At 39.8% G+C, this 26,048-nt stretch overlaps 1 protein-coding gene and 1 pseudogene across 1 annotated transcript; one reads left to right on the top strand and one right to left on the bottom strand.

The window, feature by feature from the left end:
* Nucleotides 1-1,608: 1,608 nt before the first annotated feature.
* Nucleotides 1,609-2,574, bottom strand: LOC102900923 (olfactory receptor 1D2-like). The gene has a single exon (XM_006939992.5). It carries the CDS (start codon nt 2,569-2,571, stop codon nt 1,609-1,611), a length of 963 nt encoding a protein of 320 aa, XP_006940054.5. The 5' UTR covers nt 2,572-2,574.
* Nucleotides 2,575-21,532: 18,958 nt separating this feature from the next.
* On the top strand, nt 21,533-22,730 carry LOC109494083 (annotated as a pseudogene).
* Nucleotides 22,731-26,048: the final 3,318 nt, after the last annotated feature.

Raw genomic sequence — 26,048 nt, 5'->3', positions numbered from 1 at the left:
ACGCCCTACCTCTGGAGAGGGGCAGGGGGCTGGAGATTGAATCACCAGTGACCAATGATTTGATCAACCATGCCTATGTAATGAGGCTTCAATAACAACCCAAAAGGATGGAGTTCAAGAACTTCCGGGTTGGTGACACATGGAGGTTTGGGGAGAGTGTGATATGCAGTGAGGGCATAGAAGCTCCATGCTCCTTCCCACATATCTTGTCCTATTCATCTGTTTCATCTGATTGCTCCTGAATAAATAACCAGTAATCTAATCAGTAAAATAGTTCTCTGAGTTAAAGATACTTTAGCAAGTTAACGGATCCCAAGGAGGGGATTGTTGGAACCTCCGATTTATAGCTGGTCTGTCAGAAGCATGGGTGGCAAACTTGCGATTGGTGTCTGAAGTGGGGGGAAGGAAGTCTTATAGGACTGAGCCCTTAACCTGTGAGATTTGAGGCTATCTCCATGTAGATAGTGTCAAAAATGAGTTGAATTAAAGGATACCCATCCAGCTAGTGTCAAAGAATTGCTTGATGGTGTTGAAAAAAAAAATTGCTGTCAGAATCATAGGTCTTACAATTACCTCCTCCCTTCTGCTGCCATCACCGCCACTCCTGTTTATGAACATGTGTTAATATGCTTGAGGCTTTTGTTGTGAGAGAATGAAGAAGAGATGAGAGGTAAGGAACCACAGGGACAAAGGACAGGGTGGAGTTTTCCAAAGATAGAGTCTGACTTCTTGCACAGAAAAGAAATGCAGGGAAAAGGCAAGAGAGGTAGTTTTGTTTGATGCCCCAAAATCAAAAATCTCCCCAGAGCAACAGAGAGGAATCTCTTGTCATTTCTGTGTGCACATCGGTGGTTATGTCCAGAGGAAATGTGAGTCGGAACTGAAGTAGTGGGAGCTGTGCACAACAGAGCATCAGGTATGGGGTGGCCTCAGCCAGGACACCAGCAGCGGGAGTGGTGCCAGTTGTTTTCTGTAAATGGTTTGCAGGCAGCAGGCTCTTTAGAGAAGTTCAGAGTTCAGAGACAGTGTCTGGGTGTTTCTAGAGAACATAAGAGTCTCCACTGGGCCATAACTGGGTATATGTGGATAAGGCTGGGACTGTGGTCCTGTGTCAGGCAAGTTGAAGGATCTGATTTTGCAAACTTCCAGTATTAGTATCACTGACCTTATTTGTTGCCAAGGCTTCTGTGGTTTGGTGAACATTGGGTTACATATACAATTCTTTTCTTCATCGTAGATACATGAGCTCATTCTGAGCTGGATCTATGTACTAAACACTCCCCCATAGGATAATGTCTTGCACATGGTGAAGGAAAGTCCCAGTTTCTATTTTTTTAATGTTTATTTATCTATTTATTCAGAGAGAGAGAGAGAGAGAGACTGAGAGAGTGCACATTGTGTGCATGTGTGTAAGATTTAGGGAGGGGAAGAGAGAGAGAGAATCCCAAGAAGGTGCCCTGCTGTCAGCGCGAAAGCCAACATGGGGCGCTATCTCATGAACCATGAGATCATGACCTGAGTCGAAATCAAGGATCAGCCACTTAATCGACTGGGCCACCCAGACCCCCCCCTCCCAATTTCTACTTTAATGCCCTTTCCAAAATTACCTCATGTCAACCTCTGGAAGGCTTTCCCTAGGAGCAGTCTTCCCAGAGCCCCATGCATGTCCTTGTTCCTCAGGCTGTAGATGAAAGGGTTCATCATGGGGGTCACCACAGCATACATCACTGTGGCTACTGAGTCCTTCATGGAGTAGGATTGGAGAGGCTGCAGATATACCATACAAAGCGTCCCATAGAAGAGGGAGACCACAGCCAAATGTGAGGCACAGGTGGAGAAGGCTTTGTATTTACTAGAGGCTGAGGGTATTCGGAGGATGGCTCTGACAATGCAGACATAGGACATGATCATGAATCCTAGTGGGGCAAGGAAGATGAAGGATCCTGTGGCAATCAGCATCGTGTGATTGACTTGGGTGTTAGAACACGCGAGCCTCAGCAGGACATACATCTCACAGAAGATGTAGTGGATCTTCCGGGAACCACAGAAGGTCACCCTGGTCATGAGGAGGGTGTGGGTGAGGCCATAGAGGACAGAAAGTGCCCAACACAAGGTGAGGAGCAAAATGCAGAGTCCAGGGCTCATGGCCGTGGTGTAATGGAGGGGGCGGCAGATGGCCACATAGCGGTCATATGCCATTGTGGCCAGGATGAGGTTGTCCAGGGCCACCAAGGAGACGAGGAAGTAGAGCTGCGTCAGACACCCTGCATGGGAGATGGCTTTGTTCTGAGACTGAAGGCTCACCAGCATCTTGGGGATTGTGTTGGTGACGAAGAAGAGGTCGGTGAAGGAGAGGTCGGCCAGGAAGAAGTACATGGGAGTGTGCAAGCGGGGATCAAAGCTGATGGCCAGGATGATGAGCACATTTCCCACCACTGTGACCAGGTACATGGACAGGAACATCCAGAATAGGATCCGCTGCTGCTCAGGACTCTCCGAGATCCCCAGGAGCAGGAACTCGGAGACTCCACTCTGGTTGCTTCCATGCATTTTCCCAACTGTCTGCAACATAGGCACCAACAAATGTTTACTTAATGTCCTCAGTTGAATAAGGACATTTAAATAAGCAAAATAAACTGTTTTCTTAGCATCAAAAATACCTTAGGTTAAATTTTATAACTTTTTTTTTGGATTAAGAGAGAATGCAGTGGCATACGAAAGCTGTTAATGACATGGAAAATTTTCACGCAACTTAGTCATTCCAGCAACTTCTAATCTAGCATACTCCATACTGTAGGAATAATGCCCATGTCTTATTTTAAATCATATCATCTTACAACTTTCTTGAAGTGCTTAAGATTAGTATGGTACATTATGATATTGTATAGACTTACATGATATTTCAAACAGACGTATGCAGTAGAAGAAATTGCTGTTATACAATTGGACTAGGGCAAAAAGTAAAAATATTGGAAAGGAAATGGAAAAATTATCATTATTTGCTGATAGGATGATGTACTTGGGAAACCGAAAACAAATGACCAAAATATGAAAATGCCTCAGAAATAAAAACGAATTTGAAAACACTTCAAATCTGAGCTCTAACACTTTTATCTGTGAAACTTCCAGCAAGTTACTTGAGCTTTTTAAGTCTCCATTTCTTTATGTGCAAAGTGGGTGAGAAGAAAATGAAGCAATAAAGAGCTGGCTTGCAGTAAGCACTCAACAAATATTTATTATTATTATTATCATTATTGTTATTGGTAAGCAATAATCAGGAATAATAAGTTTAAAATATGGTGTGAAAGGGTTGCCTGGCTGGCTCAGATTGAAGAGCATGAAGCTCTTTTTTTTTTTTAAGTTTATTTACTTTGGGAGGGGAGGGGGCAGAGAGAGGGAGGAAGAGAGAGAATCTCAAGCAAGCTCTGTACTGATGTGGGGTTTGATCCCATGAACTGCGAGATCATGACCTGAGCCCAAATCAAGAATTGCCACTTAATTGACTGAGCCACCCAGATGCCCTAGGCATGTGACTCTTGATCTTGGGGTTGTGAGTTTGAGCTGCATGTTGGGTGTATAGATTACTTAAATTAAAAAAAAAAAACAACCTAAAAAACAAAAAACAAAAAACAGGCACCTGGGTGCCTCAGTTGGTTGAGTGGCTCTGGATTTCAGCTCAGGTCATGATCCCAGGGTCATGGGATTGGGCCCTGTGTTGGGCTCTGCTCAGCATGGAGCCTGCTTAAGATTCTCTCTCTCTCTCTCTCTCTCTCTCTCTCTCTCTCTCAAATAAAAAAATAAAATTATATATATACATATATAATGTGAAACAACCCAATCACATTATCAACAAACAAATCTATGCATTAAAATGTTAATATTCAGGTAGGATATTTAAATTCTTCACAGATGCATACAGCAAAAACTTAGTAAATGGCAAAACATACCAAGATTCTAATTCTACTGGATTAATCAAAATTTAAACTATTCGAAGTAAAACTTTGAACAGGGTTTTAAAGAAAACATCTATGTTTAACCTCAAAATAATTGTGAAAGCCAGCTAGAGAAACGTTGAAAAAGAGAGAGCAAGGGGACAGTTTTGCTGCCATATTTAAAGGGCTATAAAACTGTGTGCTATTGGTGCTGGAATGAACAGATCAACGGAAATGGAGAGAAACTTCAGGTACAGACCAAAGAACGTGTAGGATTTAGGTGATAATTACAGTAGCACTTTCATTGGGCAAAAACTTTTGTATTTATTCAGTAAGAGGCATTGAGACCACTAATCACTTTGGGGGCAAGATGAGATCAATATTTTCTTTCTTACCAAACACATTTCAAGCACACCAAAGATTAAAGTAACTTAATGTGTCTTTTTTCCTTTTGAAAACCTAAAATATAAGGAATAAACATCTTAAAAATAAAAAAAAGAATAAAAAGGAGGACATATAAATAAGTTACACTGAATTCCACTGTGTAGACATAAATAACAATGGGGCACATTTTAATGATTGTATTATTTGAGATGTGAAGGATGAAAAAGGCCAGGCTATGAAGTCTAGATCAAACAGCGCTCTAGGGAGCTGCATGTGCAAAGCACCTGAGGGGGCCTTTGTTGTATGTAAGGAGTTAAACATGGGTCAGTATGGCCCAACTGAAGATCAGAGTAGTGGGATGTGGGATTATGCAGGCAAGCAGGTGTCAGGTCCTGCAGAGACTTGTTAAGGTTAAAAAAATTTTTTTTAATGTTTATTTTTGAGAGAGAGAGAGAGAGAGAGAGAGAGCGAGTGAACGGGCAAGGGGCAGAGAGAGAGGGAGACACAGAATCCTAAGTAGGCTCCAGACTCCGAGCTGTCAGCACAGAGCCTGATGGGGGCTCTGAGTTTGTGAGTTTGAACTCACAAACTGGGAGATCATGACCCAAGCTGAAGTTGGACGCTTAAACGGCTGAGCCATCCAGGTGCCCTTAGACTTGTTAAGGTTTTAAAATTTTATTCTAAATACAGTAAAAAGCCTTAAAAAATTAAGCAGAAGAGGGTATATTTATTTAGCAACTCCTCTGTTTGTATTTTACCAATAGTGTTTTAATAATTAGCTATGGATTTTCATTTTTAATCAAATGCTTTTTCAGTGCCTATTACACTGTTAGCTTTGGTAATATTGAACCACATATGCATTCCCAGTATAAAATACTGAAATTGATTTGCAATTATTTTATTTAGGCTTTTATAGTCATTTTTATGAATGAGGTTTATCTATAGTTTCTTTTTTTATGTGCCATTCACTTTTTAAATTTTGTATTTTTAAAGTTTATTTAATTTGAGAGAGAGAGAGCAAGCATGAGTGGAAGAGGGGCAGAGAGAGATGGAGAGAGAGAGAATCACAAGCAGGCTCTGCCCTGTTAGCATAGAGCCCAACGTGGGGCTCAAACTCATGAACAATGGAATCATGACCCTAGCCGAAATCAAGAGTTGGATGCCTAACCTGCTGAGCCACCAGGCACCCCCTTAAGATGTAAATTTTTAAATAAACCCCATGGAATTCATTTCCCCCAAATAGCTTTTAATACATTACAATCTATTGATTATTTTTCAAAGTTTCCAGTATTAGTAATTCGAGCAATACAGAAAATTTTAAATTGAAAGAAAGCAAGCATCATCCCCACTTCTGCCTTGCAACCACTGTAACATTTTGGTGAATGTATTTTCAGCTTTTTTGTTTCCCTCATCTTTAGTCTGTCAACAACCTGATGGGTGACTTTCTCCAAGTCAACATTGTCATTTCTTATATATTTTTCTTGTTGAAAAACTTTATATTGCTGCCTGCATGATTTTCTTTGATCTTAAAATTAAAATTTACCAACTTCTATTCAGTAATTACACTGAATTCCACTGTTTGGAGACAGATAACTGTTCACATTTTGATGTTCTTATTATTTGAGATGTGAGGGATGTTTTTCCTTCACTGATTTACCTGACTTAGAATGTCCTTTCCAATCTTAAAATTATGTCTCCCTTCATTTTATGAGAATCTTCTTTAATGCTCTCCTTATTTTTCTGTGACATTTCTTGGAACTTCTAACTATACATTAATCATAAATTAATATTTCATTTTGGTGACACTACTCCATCGCCTCTAAAAATACCTGTAGCAAACCCCAACCTGCCTCTTTGAAAATGCATAGACAGATTAAAATAGTGCTTTGTGTCATTCCAAGTATTCAGGTGAATAATCCTTTTATGCAAAAGACTTATTAAAAAAAGTTAAAAAAATGAATTCATGGTACCAATTGCAGGTGGATATTGCATCTGTCAAAGAGAGTGACCCTCTTTCAAGAGATTTTCCTTTTGGGTGAAAAATAAGATCATGAAATTTAAAAATATAGTGGTGGGCAATTGACTTTTGGCATGACAATATGAGGAGGTCCACTGACCCACTTCTAAATGACACATGTGAGAATATTAAATAGAAGGATTTAAAACCAATGGAAATGGTCCTAAGGGCAAACAGCAAATGAAGAAACATTCAGGAACATCTTTGAAAACTCAGTAAGAAATGTGGAAAATAAAAAGATGGGAAAGCAGCAACCACTGAAAAACTATAGACTGGCTATACATTAATCTTTAAATATAAAAGTAGATTTTAGAGATTCAAAGTAGGCTTTAATTTAAAAAGGTGATTAGAGGGGCACCTGGGTGGCTCAGTTGGTTAAGCGTCCAACTTCGGCTCAGGTCATGATCTCACGGTTTGTGAGTTCGAGCTCCCTGTCGGGCCCTGTGCTGACATTTCACAGCCTGGAAGTCTGCTTCAGATTCTGTGTCTCCTTCTCTCTCTTCGCCTCTCCTGCTCGCACTCTCTCTCTCTCTTCCAAAGATAAATAAACATTAAAAAAAATTTTTTTTTAAGTTTATTAGAGACAAAGGGGGATACTTTATAAGGTTAACAGGGTAAATTGATCAGTAAGAAAACAACGATAAACACATAGGCACTGAAATATATACTAGAAAACAAACACATGAAAGGAGAAATAAATAATTCAAAAAGAGTAAGTGGAGATTTCAACATTACACTTTCAGTAGTGGATTGAGCAACTAAGCAGAATTTCAACAAGGAAGTAGAGGACTTGAACAATACTCTGCATCAACTATACCTAACAATAAACGTAGAACACAGTGCCCAACAACAACAGAACAAGGTTCATTTCAAGTGCCATTGGTACACTCTCCAGGATAGAGCATATGCTAGGCCATACAACAAACCTCAATAATTTTAAAAGGATAAAAATGACACCAAGTATGTCCTCTAAGTGCAATGGAATGAAATTAGAAATGAATAAATTGAAGGAAGTTGAGAAAATTCACATATTTATGGAAATTAAAGAACACGCTCCAAAACAGCCAATAGGTCAAAGAAAAAATAACAAAATCAGAAAATACTTTGAGATGAATGAAAATGAAGATACAACATACCAAAATTTATGGGATGCCATTAAAGTAGTGCTTAGAAGGAATACTTTTGTTGTAAATACCTATATTAAGAAAGAAGGAAGATCTCAAAGCAATAACCTACCCTTATATGGTTAACATGGTGATAGTCCCCCAATAGATCTACAGATTCAATGCAATTCCTGTTGGAATCCCAGCTGACTTCTTTGCAGAATTGTACAAATTGATTCAAAATTCAGATGGAATTTCAAGGGACTCAGGATAGCCAAAACAATCTTGAAAACCAAGAGCAAATTTGGAGAATTCACACTCCCCAGTTTCAAGACTTACTACAAAGCAACAGTAATGAAGACAATGGGGTACTGGCATAAGGATAGAAGTATAGATCAATGGAAGAGAATTGAGAGTCCAGAAATAAAACCACGTATCCATGGTCAACTGATTTTTGACAAAGGAATGCAGATTACACAGAAGGGAAAAGATATTTTTAACAAATAGTGCTGGGCCACCGGGCACATGCCAAAGTTGTATTCTTCTCACACGCCATATATAAAAATTACTTTGAAATGGATCAATTTGAAATTGAACGTAAGAGTTAAAACTATAAAACTCTTAGGAGAAAACCTAGAGAAATTTTGTGATCTTGGATTTAGGGAAGGGTTCTAAGATATGACATCAAAAGCATGAGCAACAAGAGAAAAACCACATTCATCAGAATGGCATTGATAGCAGAAAACAATGAAAAATTGTGAAAATTATGAAACAAAAATTATGAAAAACTATGCCATATTTTACTTTCATAAAAGTAAAATACTTTCCACATCACCATAATACAGCAATAAAATACAAATAAACGAAAAATGCCAAAAGGGAAAAATGCTTGCCACGTATGTGATAGACAAAGGCTTAATAGGCTTTATAGAGAAATCATTTTTTTTTTCAGTAGGCTTCACACCCAGTGAGGAGTCCAAAGTAAAGTCCGACCTGGGGCTTGAACTCTCTACCCTGAAATCCAGACCCGAGCTGAAATCGAGAGTTGGATGCTAAGCCAACTGAGCCACCCAGGCATCCTGAGGAAGAACTGTTTTAAGTCAATAATAAAATTACCAACCCTCATTGGAAAATAGCAACAGACATGAACAAAAGAAGACTCACAAAAGAAAAAGGTCAGAGTCAATAAACATAGGAACAAACATATAGCTTTGCTACTTATCAAAAGATGGGATGAACAGGCAGTTTTATATCTGATGAAATGAATGATTGTAACTTCCTAGAGGGAAACTTGACACCATGTCTTAAGCTCTTAAAAGGGAGATTCCTCTGAGCAATCTCAGTTTTAGGAATGTATCTTAAAATATAATCAGATAGAAACATACACATGCATGTATAAAATGTTTATCAGGATCTTGTTAAAAATAATAAAAAAAGGGCAGCTCAGTCGGTAAAGTGACCAACTTTTGATTTCGACTCAGGTCATGATCGGGCCCCATGTCGGGCTCTGCACTAATAGCACAGAGCCTGCTTGGGATTCTCTCTCTCCCTCTCTTTCTGCCCCTATCCCCACCCCCAAGTGCGTGTGATCTCCCTCTTAAAATAAATAAACACTAAAAAGTTTTAAGTAGTAAAAAAGAAAAAAGAAGCAATTGAAACTCTCATCATTAGAGACACATTTAAAGAAACTGCACAATCCATACATTTAAAGGCACACAATTAAGCCTTCATAGATAGGTGTGTATTCCACATATATGTATGTTTATGATAATTGTTAAAATATAATTTATTCCTACTTGGTAATATAGAAAAATGATCAATTATGCTTAGGTGATATTGGTTGTATCTAGTCCTAAGTGTCCATGGGAGGAGGAAACGAGGAAATGCAGGTAAAGTACATTGCACTGGCCGAGCACCCTCCCTGCTGCACAATGTGCACTTTCTAAATTACGGATCTTACCATGTGGCTTCTCTACAGTAGCAGAGCTCCCCCATTTCCTCTGGAATAGCCCATGATTATGGCCAGGTGGTCAAAGTGCCAGGATCCCTCCTCCCTCGTGGATCTCCGGCTCTCCCTACTCCAGTGATGGCTCATGGCTTGTATTTTCTAAGTACTCACAATGCTTTGCTTTTGTCCTTCGCACCAGCTGTTCTTTTGTTTTACTGAATTTTAAGTGAACGTTTTCTCTATTCTGTGATTCCATTGCTCTTCTGGCAAGATCCATTATAGCTCTCACTCAAGCATCTCCTGCTGGTGGCATCTTCTCCTGCCACAGAGATACCATTCTAAACTCTCTATCATTTCCTGGTCTTTACATTTTTTTTAGGACACCCTATCCCACATTTTGCTTAGTTGTCTGTTCTCCTGGGAGACTTGTGAGAGCCGTCAGAGGAGGGGCAGTATTGTTTTCTTTCCTGTATCTAAAGGACCTCTCACAGGGTCAGGTATGGCATAAGGATTAGGAAGTGAGGGTTGAGCTGAACTCTATAGAATATTAGGCATTCTGTGCATTTGAGCTTAACGAATAGGGAAGAGTCATAAGCCCAAGAGCCTCAATGAATAAGCAACACTATGGATAAAAATGTAGTCATTTGGGTAATGAGCCAGTGTGCCGTGGGCGTGTCGGGTCTGTTTTGCAGGTTCAGGCTGAACATGATAAGTTTGTAGTAGCAGTAGAAGGAGCAAATGTAGATGTGGGAACTGAGTGACCTAGGAGAGTAAGGTAATTTGGAGTGCCAGGATGCAGGTGAGGCCAGCCCAGAGAGGCCCAGCATTTTAGCATGTGAGTAGATTTGTTATCTCAGTGAAAACATTTGAATTCCCAGATGTTTAGCACCCACAGTGCAGTGGAAGGACATTCTGGGTCATATATTTAGGTCCAAAGCTCAATTTAACACCCACAAGTGGTTTTTTAACAAACGTTCACTGAGTATTTGGCCAGACATTATGTTGAATGACACCTCTCTCCCCTGACCTCCCCCCACCCACCCCTGCATTTAGTCCACACAGCAAATAGCACTGTTTGTTTCCATTATCCCATTTTCTGGGTGAGATGACTGAGATTCAGTTGATTAATGAATTTCCTCGACTAGTAACCGATGGAATTGGGATTTGACTCTCCTTTTGTGTTTCTGAAGTCCACATCCTAAATGCTGTGCTGCAGACATGCCTACCTCACTGTGGGTTTAGAGACTACCCCACAAATACTGGATGTGGAAGCACTTCTCCAACTTAAAGCCCTGTGTAGACGGGAAGTGCTGTAATGAGGATCTCCAAAGGAGTCCCCTTATCATTTCCCTATGTTCTGACTGCCTCCCGTCTCTGCTCCAGTAGCAAATCCTGCTCTTAGAACCAAGAGGGATAGGTGGCCCCATTCTTGTCTCCATCCTGGATGTGGCTCTTCAACCCACTCACATAGGAGCAACTTCAGCACGCCTGTGTCTGCAGGGAGTGACCCAGGTTGTTGAGGGGGGACTTATTTGTGGCTGGCCCCTTGGTGTTCTGTACACAGAGGAGAGAACAGTGAGGAACTGTATTATTATGGCCTTCACATGCGAATGGGTGTGGATTGGTCAAGTCAGTAGCTAGCAAATAAAAGAGAGACAGAAGGACAAGTCAGACCGTCTGCCAGATGACGTAAGTGCCATACCTGCAAAGGGGGCCGGTGGGGGGAAGTCATTCCCCGCCATGGAAGACATTCAAACAAGCTCACAATACAGCGGGTTGAGTTGTGATTTCACAGTCTACTCAAGCACTTAGTGGAGGTAGATGATGGTTCATTCTCTTTTAACCCTAGGATTCCAAATTACAGAGCAATCATGTGCGGGTCCTTGGGCATTTGAGTTAAAATAGGAGTGATCCTTAGGACATGCTTTTTTGTGTGTCCACATCTGTTCATTACTCATACAGTTCTGTTAAGTCTCTACACTATGACTGAGCTCATTTGTTTCTCAGAGTGTGTAAGTGAGGCTTCAAGTCGAAGGGACTGCTTGCCTCTCAGGAAAGCAAAGAGTTTCAATGAAAATGGGAACTGATGGGCTCATCTCAGAGACGACTCCAAGACCCCCGAAGTGACCTCAGGATGAAAACGAGCACCATGGCAATGGCCTGAGTGTCTCCGTTCTGAGCACTGGCTACCATCTCTGTTTCTGTCATGGAGACAAAGGTTTTCCACTCCCGAGACCTCATCAGAAACTACTGCCTCCCAAAGTCAGAGGACACCCAGAGGCCATGATGGCTCTGCTTTCGAGCCCTCAAGGCAAGTGTCCCCCGCATTTTAGTGTGCATCAGAATCACCTGTGATACTTTAAAACAAAAAGCTGCTTTTCTGGCCCCCTTCCCGGAAAGGCTCGTTATGTTTTGAGAACCAAGCCATTTTTAACAATCACCTGGTGATTCTGATCGTGCACTTTGGGGAATCCTGTTCTGAGTCTGTAAGAGTCCGTGGTTTCTGAATGCTTGTGTGGTCAGTTGGCCTTAGAACATAAGGCTCTCTGCAGTGTGGCTGGGTGGAGAGGGGAGAGAATGGGTGGTGGGAGGCCGTACCGGCAAGGGCTCCAGACTCAGCATTAGAAAACTGTCTTCTCAGGGCGCCTGGGTGGCTCAGTCGGTTAAGCGTCCGACTTTGGCTCAGGTCATGATCTCACGGTCTGTGGGTTCGAGCCCCGCGTCGGGCTCTGTGCTGACAGCTCAGAGCCTGGAGCCTGTTTCAGATTCTGTGTCTCCCTCTTTCTCTGACCCTCCCCTGTTCATGCTCTCTCTGTCTCAAAAATAAATAAATGTTTAAAAACAAAAAAAGAAAACTGTCTTCTCTTACCTCCTGGGTTGCTCCCTAGCTGCTTGAGCTGTGAACCTCCTCATCCCACCCCTTAAGCCCTTTATGCAGGCTTGCGGATTACATGTGACAGCATGTGATAGCACTTTGAAAACTGTGGAGTGCTAAGAGGTTGGAGGGATTGTTGTGTTACCTTTAAATACTAAGGGGTTAGATTATATGAAGACTTTTAAAGTATGTGGGTATGGTCATGAGAGGTAAATGGAGAAGAGAAGAAAGGTGTGTGTGTGTGTGTGTGTGTGTGAGAGAGAGAGAGAGAGAGAGAGAGAGAGAGAGAGAGAAACAGAGAGAGAGGGAATGTTTGAGATGGCCAGACCTTACCCACTGTTCTGTGCTGGTCTCAGAGTTATGTAGTACGTTGCCTCCAGTTTCCTTCTACAGGATGAAAATTCTGTCAGGACACAAAGGACAGTAAGGCATTATTTCTGAATAGGGTGGGAATTGGTGCCTGGATTTTCAGTGCCTGCACAAAAGGAGAAGAAAGTGAGGTTGTGAACCCTCTGAGAACTGAACCCTGGATACAAGGTTTGTGAAAAAAGGGGCTGAACTGGAGCCATATCAGGGCTATTTATCAGTTTTGGAAAGACACAGGGGAGGCAGTCCCAAGACAGTTTGTTGAGATGAACCTGGATAATCGCTCCAATGTTTATATGCAAGGATCTTGGGAAACAAATCTGGTTTACAAGGAAGAAACCAACTCAGCTGGGCTGACAGCTCAGAGCCTGGAACCTGCTTTGGATTCTGTGTCTCCCCCTCTCTCTGCCCCTCCTGCACTCACGCTCTGTCTCTGTCAAAAATGAATAAATGTTAAAAAAATTTTTTAAAAAGAATCTTTGCCAATGTACTTCTATATTTTCCTCTAAAGGATATATGGTTTTACATTTCACATTTAGATCTCCTATCAATCTAGACTTGTTTTTTTTTGTCAGGTGAGGGAGAGATCAAGGTATATTTTTCTCTCCAAAGTATGGGTATCCAATGGGTTCAGTGCCATTTATTGAAAATGGGTTTTCCAGTACAATGATGAATAAATGTGGTGATAGGGGACTTTTGTTTCATCACTGAACTTTGAGGAAAGCTTTAAAAATCTTGTGTATGTTTGCTTTGCATTAGGGGTCAACAGACCGTAGCTCATGAGTCAAATCTACCTGCCACTTGTTTTTGTAAATAAATTTTATTGAAGCATAGTCAGGCGTATTCATTTACATATTGCCTATGATCGCTTTCATGCTAGAATGGAATGATTGTGCATGTGTTTATTTAACATTTTTATGTATCTTTTATTAATTTTAACTTTAGTTCTACCATTTTTTTTTGCTTCCTATATTCTGAAGCTATCCTTTTAGGCATATACAGATTTAGAATAGTGATATCGTCTTGCTAGGTTAACCTATTTTTAATTATAAAATATCACTCTTTATCTCTAGTAATACTTCTTGCCTTAAAAATATCTCCACGGTATATATTTTCTTTTGATTATTGTGTGCAGGGTGTAAATAGCATATGGCTGCGTTTTGATTTTTTTATTCTGTTTGAAAAATTTAATTGTCATTTGAAGTATTTAACCGCATAGGTTTTATGTAATTACTGATATATTTGAATTTATATCCACCATCTTACTTCAGAAATTTTTTTGACCCATCTGTTTTATTTTTTATTTTTTAAAAATGTATTTATTTAAGTTAGTTAACATACTGTGTGCTATTGGTTTCAGGAGTAGAACCCAGTGATTCATCACTTGCACGTAATATCCAGTGCTCATCTCAACAAATGCCCTTATTAATGCCCATCACCCATTTAGCCCAACCTCCACCCACCTCCCCTTTATCAACCCTCAGCCTGTTGTCGGTATTTAAGAGTCTCTTATGGTTTGCACCTCTCTTTGTTTTATCTTATTTTTCCTTCCCTCCCACTATGTTCATCTGTTGTGTTTCTTAAATTCATATATGGGTGAAATCATAGGACATTTGTGTTTCTCTGCCTGACTTATTTTGCTTAAAAACAGTACACTCTAATTCTATCCACATTGTTGCAAATGGCAAGATTTCATTCTTTTTGATTGCTGAGTAGTATACCATTGTGCATGTGTGTGTGTGTGTGTGTGTGTGTGTGTGTGTGTGAGTGTGTGTATGTATGTGTGTCTATTTTGGTTATTGTTGATAGCACTGCTATAAATGTTGGGGTACATGTGCCCCTTCGAATCAGCTCTTTGTATCCTTTGGATAAATACCTAGTAGTGCAATTGCTGGGTCGTAGGGTAGTTTTATTTTTAATTTTTTGAGGAAGCTCCATACTGTTTTCCAGAGTGGCTGCACCAGTTTGCATTCATGCCAACAGGGCAAGAGGGTTCCCCTTTCTCCACATCCTTGCCAACATTTGTTGTTTCCTGAGTTGTTCATTTTAGACATTCTGACAGGTATGAGGTGGTATCTCATTGTAGTTTTGATTTGTATGTCTCTGATGATGAGTGATGTTGAGCATCTTTTCATGTGTCTGTTAGCCATCTGGATGTTTTCTTTCTTTTTTTTTTTTATTTTATATATGAAATTTATTGTCAAATTGGTTTCCATACAACACCCAGTGCTCATCCCAAAAGGTGCCCTCTTCAATACCCATCACCCACCCTCTCCTCCCTCCCACCCCCCATTAACCCTCAGTTTGTTCTCAGTTTTTAACAGTCTCTTATGCTTTGGCTCTCTCCCACTCTAACCTCTTTTTTTTTTTTTTTCTTCCCCTCCCCCATGGGTTCCTGTTAAGTTTCTCAGGATCCACTTAAGAGTGAAACCATATGGTATCTGTCTTTCTCTGTATGGCTTATTTCACTTAGCATCACACTCTCCAGTTCCATCCACGTTGCTACAAAAGGCCATATTTCATTTTTTCTCATTGCCACGTAGTATTCCATTGTGTATATAAACCACAATTTCTTTATCCATTCATCAGTTGATGGACATTTAGGCTCTTTCCATAATTTGGCTATTGTTGAGAGTGCTGCTATGAACATTGGGGTACAAGTGGATGTTTTCTTTGGAGAAGTGTCTATTCATGTCTTTCGCCCATTTCTTCACTGGACTATTTGGTTTTTGGCTGTTGAGTTTGATAAGTTCTTATAGATTTTGAACACTGACACTTTATCCGATATGCTATTTGCAAATATCTTCTCCCATTCTGTCCATTGCTTTTTAGTTTTATGGATTGTTTCCTTTGCTGTGTAGAAGCTTTTTATCTTGATGAGGTCCCAATAGTTCATTTTTGCTTTTATTTCCCTTGCCGCTGGAGACATGTCTCATAAGAGGTTGCTGTGGCCAAGGTCAAAGAGGTTGCTGCCTGTTTTTTTTTTTTTTTTCTCCTGTAGGATTTTGATGGTTTCCTGTCTCACATTTAGGTCTTTCATCCATTTTGAATTTATTTTGTGAATGGTGTGAGAAAGTGGTCCAGTTTCATTCTTCTGCATGTCGCTGTCCAGTTTTTCCAGCACCATTTGCTGAAGAGACCGCTATTTTTCCACTGGATATTCTTTCCAGCTTTGTCAAAGATTAGTTGGCCAAACGTTTGTGTTGACCATCTGCTTTTATATTCTTTTTTTCCCTTTCTTGTCTTCTTTTGAAATTCACAAGTCTAATATTTTAAATCTATTTATCCTTATATAAACCTCTTATATATTGTTTTATTTTTCTTTTTACTCTAGAGATTACAACATGCATCCTTGACTTATTACAACTGACTTATTACAACGTAGCATTTCTAAGTTTTTGTCTGTGATTATTTCCATCTTGTCTGCAAGCACCTCATTTAGTATTTAAAAATTTTCTTTGTGGAGGCTGTAGTGACAGATTCCTGCAATTTTGTTTGTCAGAAAATGCCACTCATTTTTGAAGAATGTTTTTGCCGTATATAGTCTCTATTATTGCAACAATTCTAAGACGATGTGGCACTTGTTCTTCATGATTTCTGTTAGGAAGTTAGGTGCCATTCTAATTGTTACTCCTATGAAGGAAATGTGCCCTTGTTCTCAACCCCAATTGCTTTAAGGTTTTCCTTTGTATTTGGTTTTAAGAGGTTCTTATATGTGTAGATTTAGTTGTGTTTGAATTTATACAATAGGTTAGCCGAGCAACCTAAACTTGTAGCTTTATGTCTTGTACTGGTTTGGAAAATACTTATTCATCATGAATGATGAGATCATGGCCTGAGCCAAAATCAATAGTCAGACACTTAACCAACTGAGCCACCCAGCTGCTCCTTAATTGTTGTATTTTAAATTCCTTGTCTGCCACCAATAAAATCAGCTTGTCTTTCCTGCTGTTTTTCCCTTTATCTTCCTCCTTCTCTTTAATTTTGTTTTTCTCTCTCTTATTGGCCACAGGATTTTGCCTCTTCCATATTTCTGGTCTTTTTAATTGTATGCTGGACATTATTGCCATTAAGATTGCTGTGGCTTTGGATGATGTTATCTTCTAACAGGGGTAGTTCTCCCTTTCTTGCTATGCAGGTATGGTGAGTGGTTTGATCACTCAGTACAACCAGAGATTGATTTTGACTTAGGGCTGGGTTGGAAACTTAGAAAGACTAAGTTTACTACTGCTAGGGTGTGTAGTCTCAGGTTTTTGATTGAGAACATGATGAGTTTCTCAGTTCTAAAAGATAATGGAAGATTATCTTTAGAGACTTTTTCTTTTGCTTAGCTTTTTAGCTTCTTGCCCCACAAAACGTCAAGCTTTGGCAAACAATCTTGAGAGAAAGGCCAGACATGTGTTTGGAGAAGGCCTCTTCCTGTGATGAGACTTTGGTTTCGAGTCCTGAAAGACTGTAGGACACTTTATGCTGCCTGTTTGAAAACTTGGCCTCACTCCCAGTTTCACTGCACCAGACTCATCAAATGTCCCCTGAGGAAAACCACCCATGTGTTTATGTATCCTCAAATTTCCAACTTATTACTCCAGTACTGTACAACTGCTACCAGCTTCGATGCTTCCTATTTCCCTAGCAGATATCCTCTGCCTCAGTCTGTGCCCAGACTCAGCAAATAGCCTCTAACATAAAATTAGCCAGTTGTACTCATCTCAGAACAGTCTGTCTCTCTCTGAAGCTTTAATTTATGTAGTTCTTGTTGTGTCTGCAACTCTATGATAGCTTTTATGATTTAAAGGTTTATTTGTTTTGGGGGCGCCTGGATGGCTGAGTTGGTTAAGCAACCAACTTTGACTCAGGTGATGATCTCACAGGTTGTGAGTTCTAGCCCTGTGTTAGGCTCTGTGCTGACAACTCAGAGCCTGGAGTGTGCGTCAGATACTGCGTCTCCCTCTCTCTCTTCCCTCTCCTGCTCATGCCCTGTCTCCCTCCCTCTCAAAAATAAAATAAAATAAAATAAAATAAAAATATTAAAAAATTTACTTGTTTTTGAAGTTTATTTATTTATTTTTGAGAGAGAGAAAGAGCGCCCATGCATGCACATGGGGAGGGGCTGAGAGAGAATCCCAAGCAGGCTCCACACTGTCAGTGTGGATCCTGAACCGGGGCTCGAACTCACAAACCCATGAGATCATGATCTGAGCTGAAACCAAGAGTCAGATGCTTGAGCGACTGAGCCACACATGCCCCGTATGTGTGTGTGTGTGTGTGTGTGTGTGTGTGTGTGTTTAAATGACTGTGCACCAGGAACATTGCTTGCTGCAACCCATTACATGGACAGTAGTGGGTTGCAACCCACTACGTGGGGGAGGTTTGTTTATTTTATTTCCAAAGACACTGGTGTCAAGAAATGTTTGTTTGGTTGAAACATTTAGTTGATATTTATAGGTGACACATTTCTCTAATATATCCACTTTGAAACCATTTATAACCATTATCTCTCACCTTGGGATATGGAAATAGCCTTCTAATGATTTCTATGCTTTCCTCATTTTTAATGCTAATGTGCTGTCCTTCAATCCGAGTTACTGTCCTAAAAATGAAATTTGAACCTCTCATTTTAAAGCCATTTAGAGATGTTTTGCTGAGGATGAAGGTGGCCTTGCTTGCCACATTCTATAAGATTTGCCTGACCAGGACTCTGCCTGACTCTCACCCCAGCCCTTGCATTCTCTCCCCCAATAATATGTGACAGTCACACTGAACTTCCTTGAGTTTCCTGGGTATGCCATGTTTTCTTTAACTCTTCAATCTTAAATAACACATGTTGTTTAGTTTGCTGACAGCACCATTTTCTTTCCATCTATCCTTGTCATCCAGTTGCCTCACAGAGATCCAAGATCCAAGACAGTTGTCAAATGTGGCTAGGTATGGCTGGGAAACTAAGGAGGGAGTGACTGTCTGTGTTTACAGACGATGGTTAGATTTCATCATTAAGTGACAAGTGATGTGTGAAAATAGCTCACGGTCACTTTTCCTAAATGTAGCAGGCAGAAATTATGGGACTCAATTATTGAATAAGTTGATCAATAAAGAACATTTCTTTTCCTGTTTTAAAGATAATATTTCTGAAGCAATAATCCAAAACAAAAAAAAAAAAGGTTATCACTCTTAAGCACTTCTGGAGACAAATACTTCAAGAGTGAAAATAATGAAGTCAAAGAAGGAAGAGGCCTTCTGGGCTCTGGTAGCTAAGGCAGAGGTCCTGGTGGGACCAGGGCATGAACTCTTTTCTTTGTTGCCTGTTCCCCTACCCAAAGATGGCTAGTAATTAAGAAGTCCCTGCTTCATACTTCCTAGGGGATTTGTCCCAGGGAGGTTTGAAATTTACTTTGTTTGTTATTACTGTCCTCCCCCACCATGTAGGTTCCACTGGGACCCATTGTCCCGCAGGCCCAGGAAGTCAGAATGAGAGAAGTGAGAAAGGACAGCATAGACTCAGGCGATGACTACAATCTGAATCTCTATGAGTTTATAATGAATAAAAGAGCGAGGGGTCTTGGGCCAAAGCCCTGACGTCTCCTTGAGACATACATGATAAGTTAGGCTAGAGGGTATATGTCTTAGGCTTCTTCCAACCTTAGCATTCATATTACTGAGGTTTTATGATGTGACTCTATGGGATTGTTCTTCAGGCAGTCTAAAAATTAAGAAAACCTGCTCAACATTCTAGAAATAGCTTGATTAGTGTCACCAGATTACATCTCTTTATTTAAAATAGTATCCATAAGTATTTCACAACAGAGTCCTCTATGTTTCACAAAGAGTTTCCTCAAAAGAGATTTCATTTTACAGTAGCTTTGTGAGGTAGTCAGGGAGAAGGCGGTATTGGCATTTTAAAGGTGAAGCAAGTAGGATGTGAGGGGTAGGTAAAGTTCATATGGCTCTTCAATGGCAGCATTTGTAAGTAATATCTGACTGAGTTGGGCTCCTAATCAGGTATTTTATAGAATAGATGGGCCCTACTTGTTTCTCAGAGAAAGAAATTCTTGAAGAGTCAGAGATGGATCCTCCCCCCACTAATATGTAGTAACAGATCTTTCCTGTGTCCAAGTGTGGAAACACATGCATATGCCTGTTTTAGCCCCATGACCTTGGTGAACAGCCTGCAGTGAGTGCACTCTTCTCTCTCTTCAGGGTTAGGAGATGTTTTTCTCATCCTGAAATGCTCTTGGTTTTTCTTGTCAATCCTGACTCACACTGTGAGAAGGGTGTCTGGAGGAGACCAGAAACTAGAGCCAAGAGATTGGAAATTATCCTCATTCTTTTTGCTTTTCCATGATCTCTCAACTTCCACTTCCATCTCATTTCTTCCTGCATCAATACTGATATTTTGTGGGGCAAATATCTTATTTTTCTGTGTGGGGTAAATCTTAAGGAAAAAAATGATAGCACTGTTGTTTGGGTAGATGAGTGTAAGCCATATAGCAGGATATCTTGAGATGGGGTAATATTGTGACCCGGGGGAGGAATTCTGGACAATCTGTAGTGCCGTATCTGAAAATCAATACGATAGATTTAGATATGGGAGCTATGATTTGGAAGGCCTCGGTGTCAGTGAATGTTTCAACCTCCACTATTTTCAGTGAATGCTGAAACAAATAAGCAATCCCTTGGGTTGTCATAAATTTCTTTCCCTTCCTTCCTTCCTCCCTTCCTTCTTTTGTTTCTGTCTGTCTCTGTCTCTCTCTGTCTCTCTTTCATCACATTGTTCTAGATGCTAGTGTTTGGCTGTGAACAAGATAGAACCTCCCCCTATCCTTAAAGTCTAGCAAAGAGAAAGTAATGGCTATTTAATGATCTGGAGGGTGAATTACTAGGTGACAGGATGGAATGAGGTGGAGACAGCATGTGTCAGGGAATGGAAAATGTGATGTCATATGGTGGGTGACAGCAGGATGCCTTTGAGAAAATGAGAAATACTTGGTATAGCTGGATTGGAGAGAGGGCTAGGCATGAGCTAATTGATCTGATGAAATAGGGTCTTGTGGGTCATGTAAACCGGTTTGGACTTTATGTTAATGGAAAGAGGAAACTCTTCAATTAGAATAGTGACACAAGCAGGTTTGACTTATAAAAAGAATGATTCTGGATAATGTCAATGGGATGGAAGGGAGTGTAGGTAAACGTGGAGAGACCAGACTTGTTGTGATGGTTCAGTTGAGGGAAATGACCTGAATGGTGGCTGTGGGATATGTAGCCCACATATGAGAAGTGTATGTACGTGGGATATGTATACGAGAAGTGAGAAGAAAGGGAGACTGGTAACATACAGTAAATGCGTGAGGACGAAGAGAGGAAGGAGTCAAGGACGGCTCTCAGGTTTGACTTGAGTACCTTGTAGGCGGTACTGTCAGTCACTGAACTAGAGCTACTGGGAGTGGAGCCCCTCTGGGTCAAGGAAGACAGTAAACTAAATTTCACAAAGATTGGTTTCAGAGTAACAGTGAGCCATGCAGGAAGATGGCCATCAGAGAGCTAACCACCCAGGTCTATAGCCCAGACGAGCTATGTGGGCTGGATAAATACACTTGGGATTCACTGTCATATTTAGGGGAAGTGTAGGAGGATTCTGAGGATCACCAATATTGAAACGATGACTGAACAGGAGATGTTCTCTAAGGACTCTGTGAAGGCATTCCAAGGGAGATAGGGGAAATTTGAAACTGAGGTGTCACCACAGCCAAGAGATGGGAGAGTTTTAAGAAGGAAGAAGTGACGATTAGTTTTAAATGTGATATGTTATCCGATTTAGAGACTTGGAGGCCATTGGAGGCTTGTATTCTCAGTAGAGTCAGCTGCCACCTGTGCCTATATTCTCACTCATCCACCATTTGACAATAAGCCACTTGCAATGGAAATATATTTATTTCTTATACTTGGATTTTAGGGTCTGTTATTTTCTTCATAAATATAATAGAGTCACAGAATGGCAGAGAGGAACCAAACTGTCGTCTCAGAGTTCCTCCTTCTGGGCCTGCCCATCGAACCGGAGCAGTGGAATCTGTTCTGTGCTCTGTTCCTGGCTGTGTATGTTACCACCGTCCTGGGGAACCTTCTCATCGTCGTCCTCATTCGCCTGGACTCCCACCTCCACGTGCCCATGTATTTGTTTCTTAGCAATTAATCCTTCTCTGACCTCTGCTTCTCCTCTGTCACAATGCCCAAACTGCTTCAGAACATGCAGAGCCAGGTCCCGCCCCTCCCCTATGCCAGCTGCCTGGCCCAGATGTATTGTTACTTGTTTTTTGGAGTTCTTGAGAGCTTCCTCATTGTTGTCATGGCCTATGGTCGCTATGTGGCCATCTGTTTTCCTCTGCACTACACCACCATCATGAGCCCCAACCTCTGTCTCTCCTTGGTGGTGGTCCTGGGTGCTGACTACTGCCCATGCCATGTTGCACACCCTGCTCATGGCCAAGCTGTCCTTCTGTGCCAACAACATAATCCCCCGCTTTTTCTGTGATATGTCTGCTCTGCTGAAGCTGGCCTGCTCTGATACTCGAATCAATGAGTTGGTGATATTTATCATGGGAGGGCTCATTCTCGTCATCCCATTCCTACTCATCGTCATGTCTTATGCACGGATTGTGTCCTCCATCCTCAGGGTCCCTTCTGCCAGGGGCGTCCTCAAGGCCTTCTCCACCTGTGGCTCCCACCTCTCTGTGCTGTCTCTCTTCTATGGGACAGTTATCGGTCTCTACTTGTGTCCATCAGCTAATAATTCTGCTGTTAAGGAGACTGTCTTGGCCATGATGTACACTGTGGTCACCCCCGTGCTGAATCCCTTCATCCAAAGTCTGAGGAACAGAGACATGAAGGGAGCCCTGGGAAGAGTCTTTTGGAAAAAGAAAGTATCTTTCTCTCTAAAATGGTAACAATTTGGATTTTTACATTATTTAATTCAGTGGGTATAGTAATGTTGATAATGGAATATGACTCTAAATCAGTGTTTTTTCTCCATTAATTTTAAAGCTATCAAGTTTTCTGTTCAGATAAAAACCCTATGCTAAAGGCAAATGTGAAAATATGGTAACTACATAGCTGATTTCAGGTAGAGTTGGGGGCAGGAAACCAGTTTGATGTGAATCCATATTTCCCTTTTGCCAGGTGGAATTGAAGTTTGAAAATAAGACTTATATACCTTTGTGCAAAACATCTATTATTCGTTTCAATTCCAAAATTGTCTTCTTCCAACATCACTGTCATCATTGCTTTTCTTCCTGCTCAAGAATCCTCAGTGATGCACTCAAGTGAAGAAAGAATAAAATCCAACCTTTCTTTCTCACAGAACACAGAGAATCCTGGAGTTCTCAACTTCTCTATACACCTCACTCTCCACTACGAATAAAAGCACTTCTTATTTCCTTCTCTCCATCCATATGCTCACCTCATTCTATCCTTTGATTTTAATTTTATTTTTTGAGCCAGATCAGAAAAATTGTTCTTTACAAAAGAGAATAAGTAGCAAACGTTTGTTGCATGCTTTTGAATGTGTCAGGCACTTTTCCAATCTATTAGTCTACCACCTCTATGATGCTGGTCCTATGGTCATCCTCATTCTATAGGTAAAATGATAGAAAGGTTAATTTACTGCCCAACATCACATAAGAAGTTAAGATTGGAACCCAGGCAGTTTGGTGTGTAGCCCAAGATCCTCATGACTACACTATACTGCATCTTGAAACTGCCAAACTGTACTCCCTCCATTGTAGTGGTGCATTCTGTCCAGTTCTAGTCATTTGTCAGTAGATCATGCTTTCACATATTTCTTTCATATCTTCATTTTTCTTATTGAATTGTGATATAATCATAAAGTATAGAACAAGAATTGTAAGCCCATATTCCAGTGGCCAAGCAGGCAATGTACATGAGTGTTAAGTAAGCCAGACGCTTACCACAAGGATGCTTGGGTGGCTCAGTTGGTTAAGCATCTGACTCTTGATTTTGGCTCAGGTCATGATCTCATGGTTTGTGAGTTTGGGCCCTGCATCAGGCTCCGTGCTGACAATGCAGAGCCTGCTTGGGTTTCTCTCTCTCTCCCTCTCTCTCTCTCACCCTCTCACATGTACACACACACACTCTCTCAAATAAATAAATAAATAAATAAATAAATGAAAAATCAACTGCAGAAATATGATCAAAGATTTTTTATTTTATTAATATATGGAATATGCCTCTATCATAGCTCAAAAATATATGCCACTGGAGATGATATTTTAACTTTGATATTGAATAAATTATAAATGAAAATAGAAATACTTAATTATTAAATACATTATTGTATTTTGTAACTCCTTTGATTTGGAAGCAAAACCTGGCATCTTTTCTTCTGACCAAGATGTCAGTGTGAAGTCCTTTGTTTTATCTTGAATTGTTTAGTGGAGAATTTAGGATTGGGTCCATTAACTGGGAGTGATATTTAGATTTTTTTTTTCTGTTTAATAATACAAGATCTGTTCACAACCACATGCACTTTGAATATGGATCAAATCTTTGCACAAACATTTATATAATTAGGATCACTTTTCTGGAGGCATAAGTAGAATTCTAATATTCCAATGTTGTCATAATATTTTTCAGTATTATATTGCACAGTGTTCCATTAACTTGAATTTTTGCTCTTCATTTAGTGTATTAATTGGGAAAGGTAAACTAATATGTTCATATAACATATAATGTTATTTTATTGTCATAAAATTGGGAATAAATGAACATTTTACAAGAATTCATCATTCAGCTCCTTAATTTTGTGTATGTAGAGTGGTCATTATTTTCATTCCTGTAAATGTATTTAACTATGATGAGTAGTTTGCATTATTCTTTGCCAAATTATGTTTTCAAAGTACAGTTTTTTCAAAAGGAATCAGTCAATTGAATGATATATTTGTGCAATTATTTGTGACTGTATTTGCAGAGAAGTATTCACAATGTATTCAGACATGATTTGCATGTCAAGATAACCCCATGTATTGAATCAAATCTTCACAAGTGATAGGAGAGGTTTTTAAAAACTTATTGTATAACATGAGTAACTCATTTTCTTTAAACATTTCCAAAACCTTTTTTGGTCCTATGTCTGACCTCCACATAGTGCCAAAGGCTACCATATTGTTTATTCAATTTTTAAAGTGGAGCACTGGCCAGCTGGTTCAATTCATGGGAACGTATTCAGTTTATGATATAATTACTATTCTATTAAGCCTTTTAGTTTTGAAATTTTAGCATTGAAAAATATTATAATAAATGACTCACGTTAGGTGTCATGGAAAATATTGTCACTTCAGATGTAGTTTTTTTAAAATTTTATTTATTTAAGTAATCTCTACACCCAACGTGAGGCTCAAACTCACAACCCTGAGACCAAGAGTCACATACTCTACCAACTGAGCCAGCCAGACACCCTGGGTTTATTTTTTAAAAACAAGTTTGATATTATCACTAATACTATCAGAGTGCAGTTTGCAGTAGACTTACTAATTTTGACCAGCTAACATTACAATTTTGAAGGTTTTTTTCCTCTAATAAATATATAACTAATTTCTTGATATTGTGTCAAATAGGGAATCTTTTCCAAAGTTTCTTTGGAAGGATCAAACCTTTTATCAACATCACAATTAAATATAGTGAATTCAGTGGTATTATTAATGTTTATATTCTCACGTGGCAAAGCACGAATTCTGCTTTCTGTTTGAGGCAAATAATTTTTGCTAAATCCCAAAGACCATGATTTACTATTCAAAATCTGTAAAAAGTGTGAAGCCCAATTATTTCATTGAATACAACAGCATTGCACAATATCATTGTTCATTTTATAATCATATTGAAAAATGAATGAAAAACTTCAGTCTTCTTTTTGCTTCTTAAACTTTTCATATCATAACTTTTTTTCTACACTGATCATTGTAAGATTCATTTAATGTAAAATAGGTTTGACACAGGTGCTCTTTGCTTGCTAATTAAACGTGTTGGGATACAGTATATTCCAGAATGAAACACTCATGTTTTTTCCCCCCAAAATACAATTATTTTTCCATTTTTGGTATCTGCAGTGAATCCAGAAAGTATTACCTTCTTCTGAGAAAAGCAATGCCAAGAAGGCAATGATACATGCTGACGAACTGGAGAGTTTATGCCGTGTCTGAAAGGACAAAGTGCTACCAAGCACAGGAGGTTGCTTTTGGGTGGGAATGTAGGCCCAGGACCACAAATGCTCCCAGCTGTTCGGCCCCATGTCTGACCTCTGTTAGTATAGATGCCCGACATTTTGTGTATCCAATTTATTAAGCAAAGCATTGTCCAATTCTTAGGAGGACATTCTGTTAGGCATAATTATTAAACTATTAACTACAGATTTGAATTTTTA

The sequence above is a fragment of the Felis catus genome, chromosome E1 (assembly GCF_018350175.1).
Source record: "Felis catus isolate Fca126 chromosome E1, F.catus_Fca126_mat1.0, whole genome shotgun sequence".
Taxonomy (NCBI): domain Eukaryota; kingdom Metazoa; phylum Chordata; class Mammalia; order Carnivora; family Felidae; genus Felis; species Felis catus.
The sequence above is the reverse complement of the archived record's forward strand: the minus strand, read 5'-3'. Positions and strand labels throughout refer to the sequence as shown.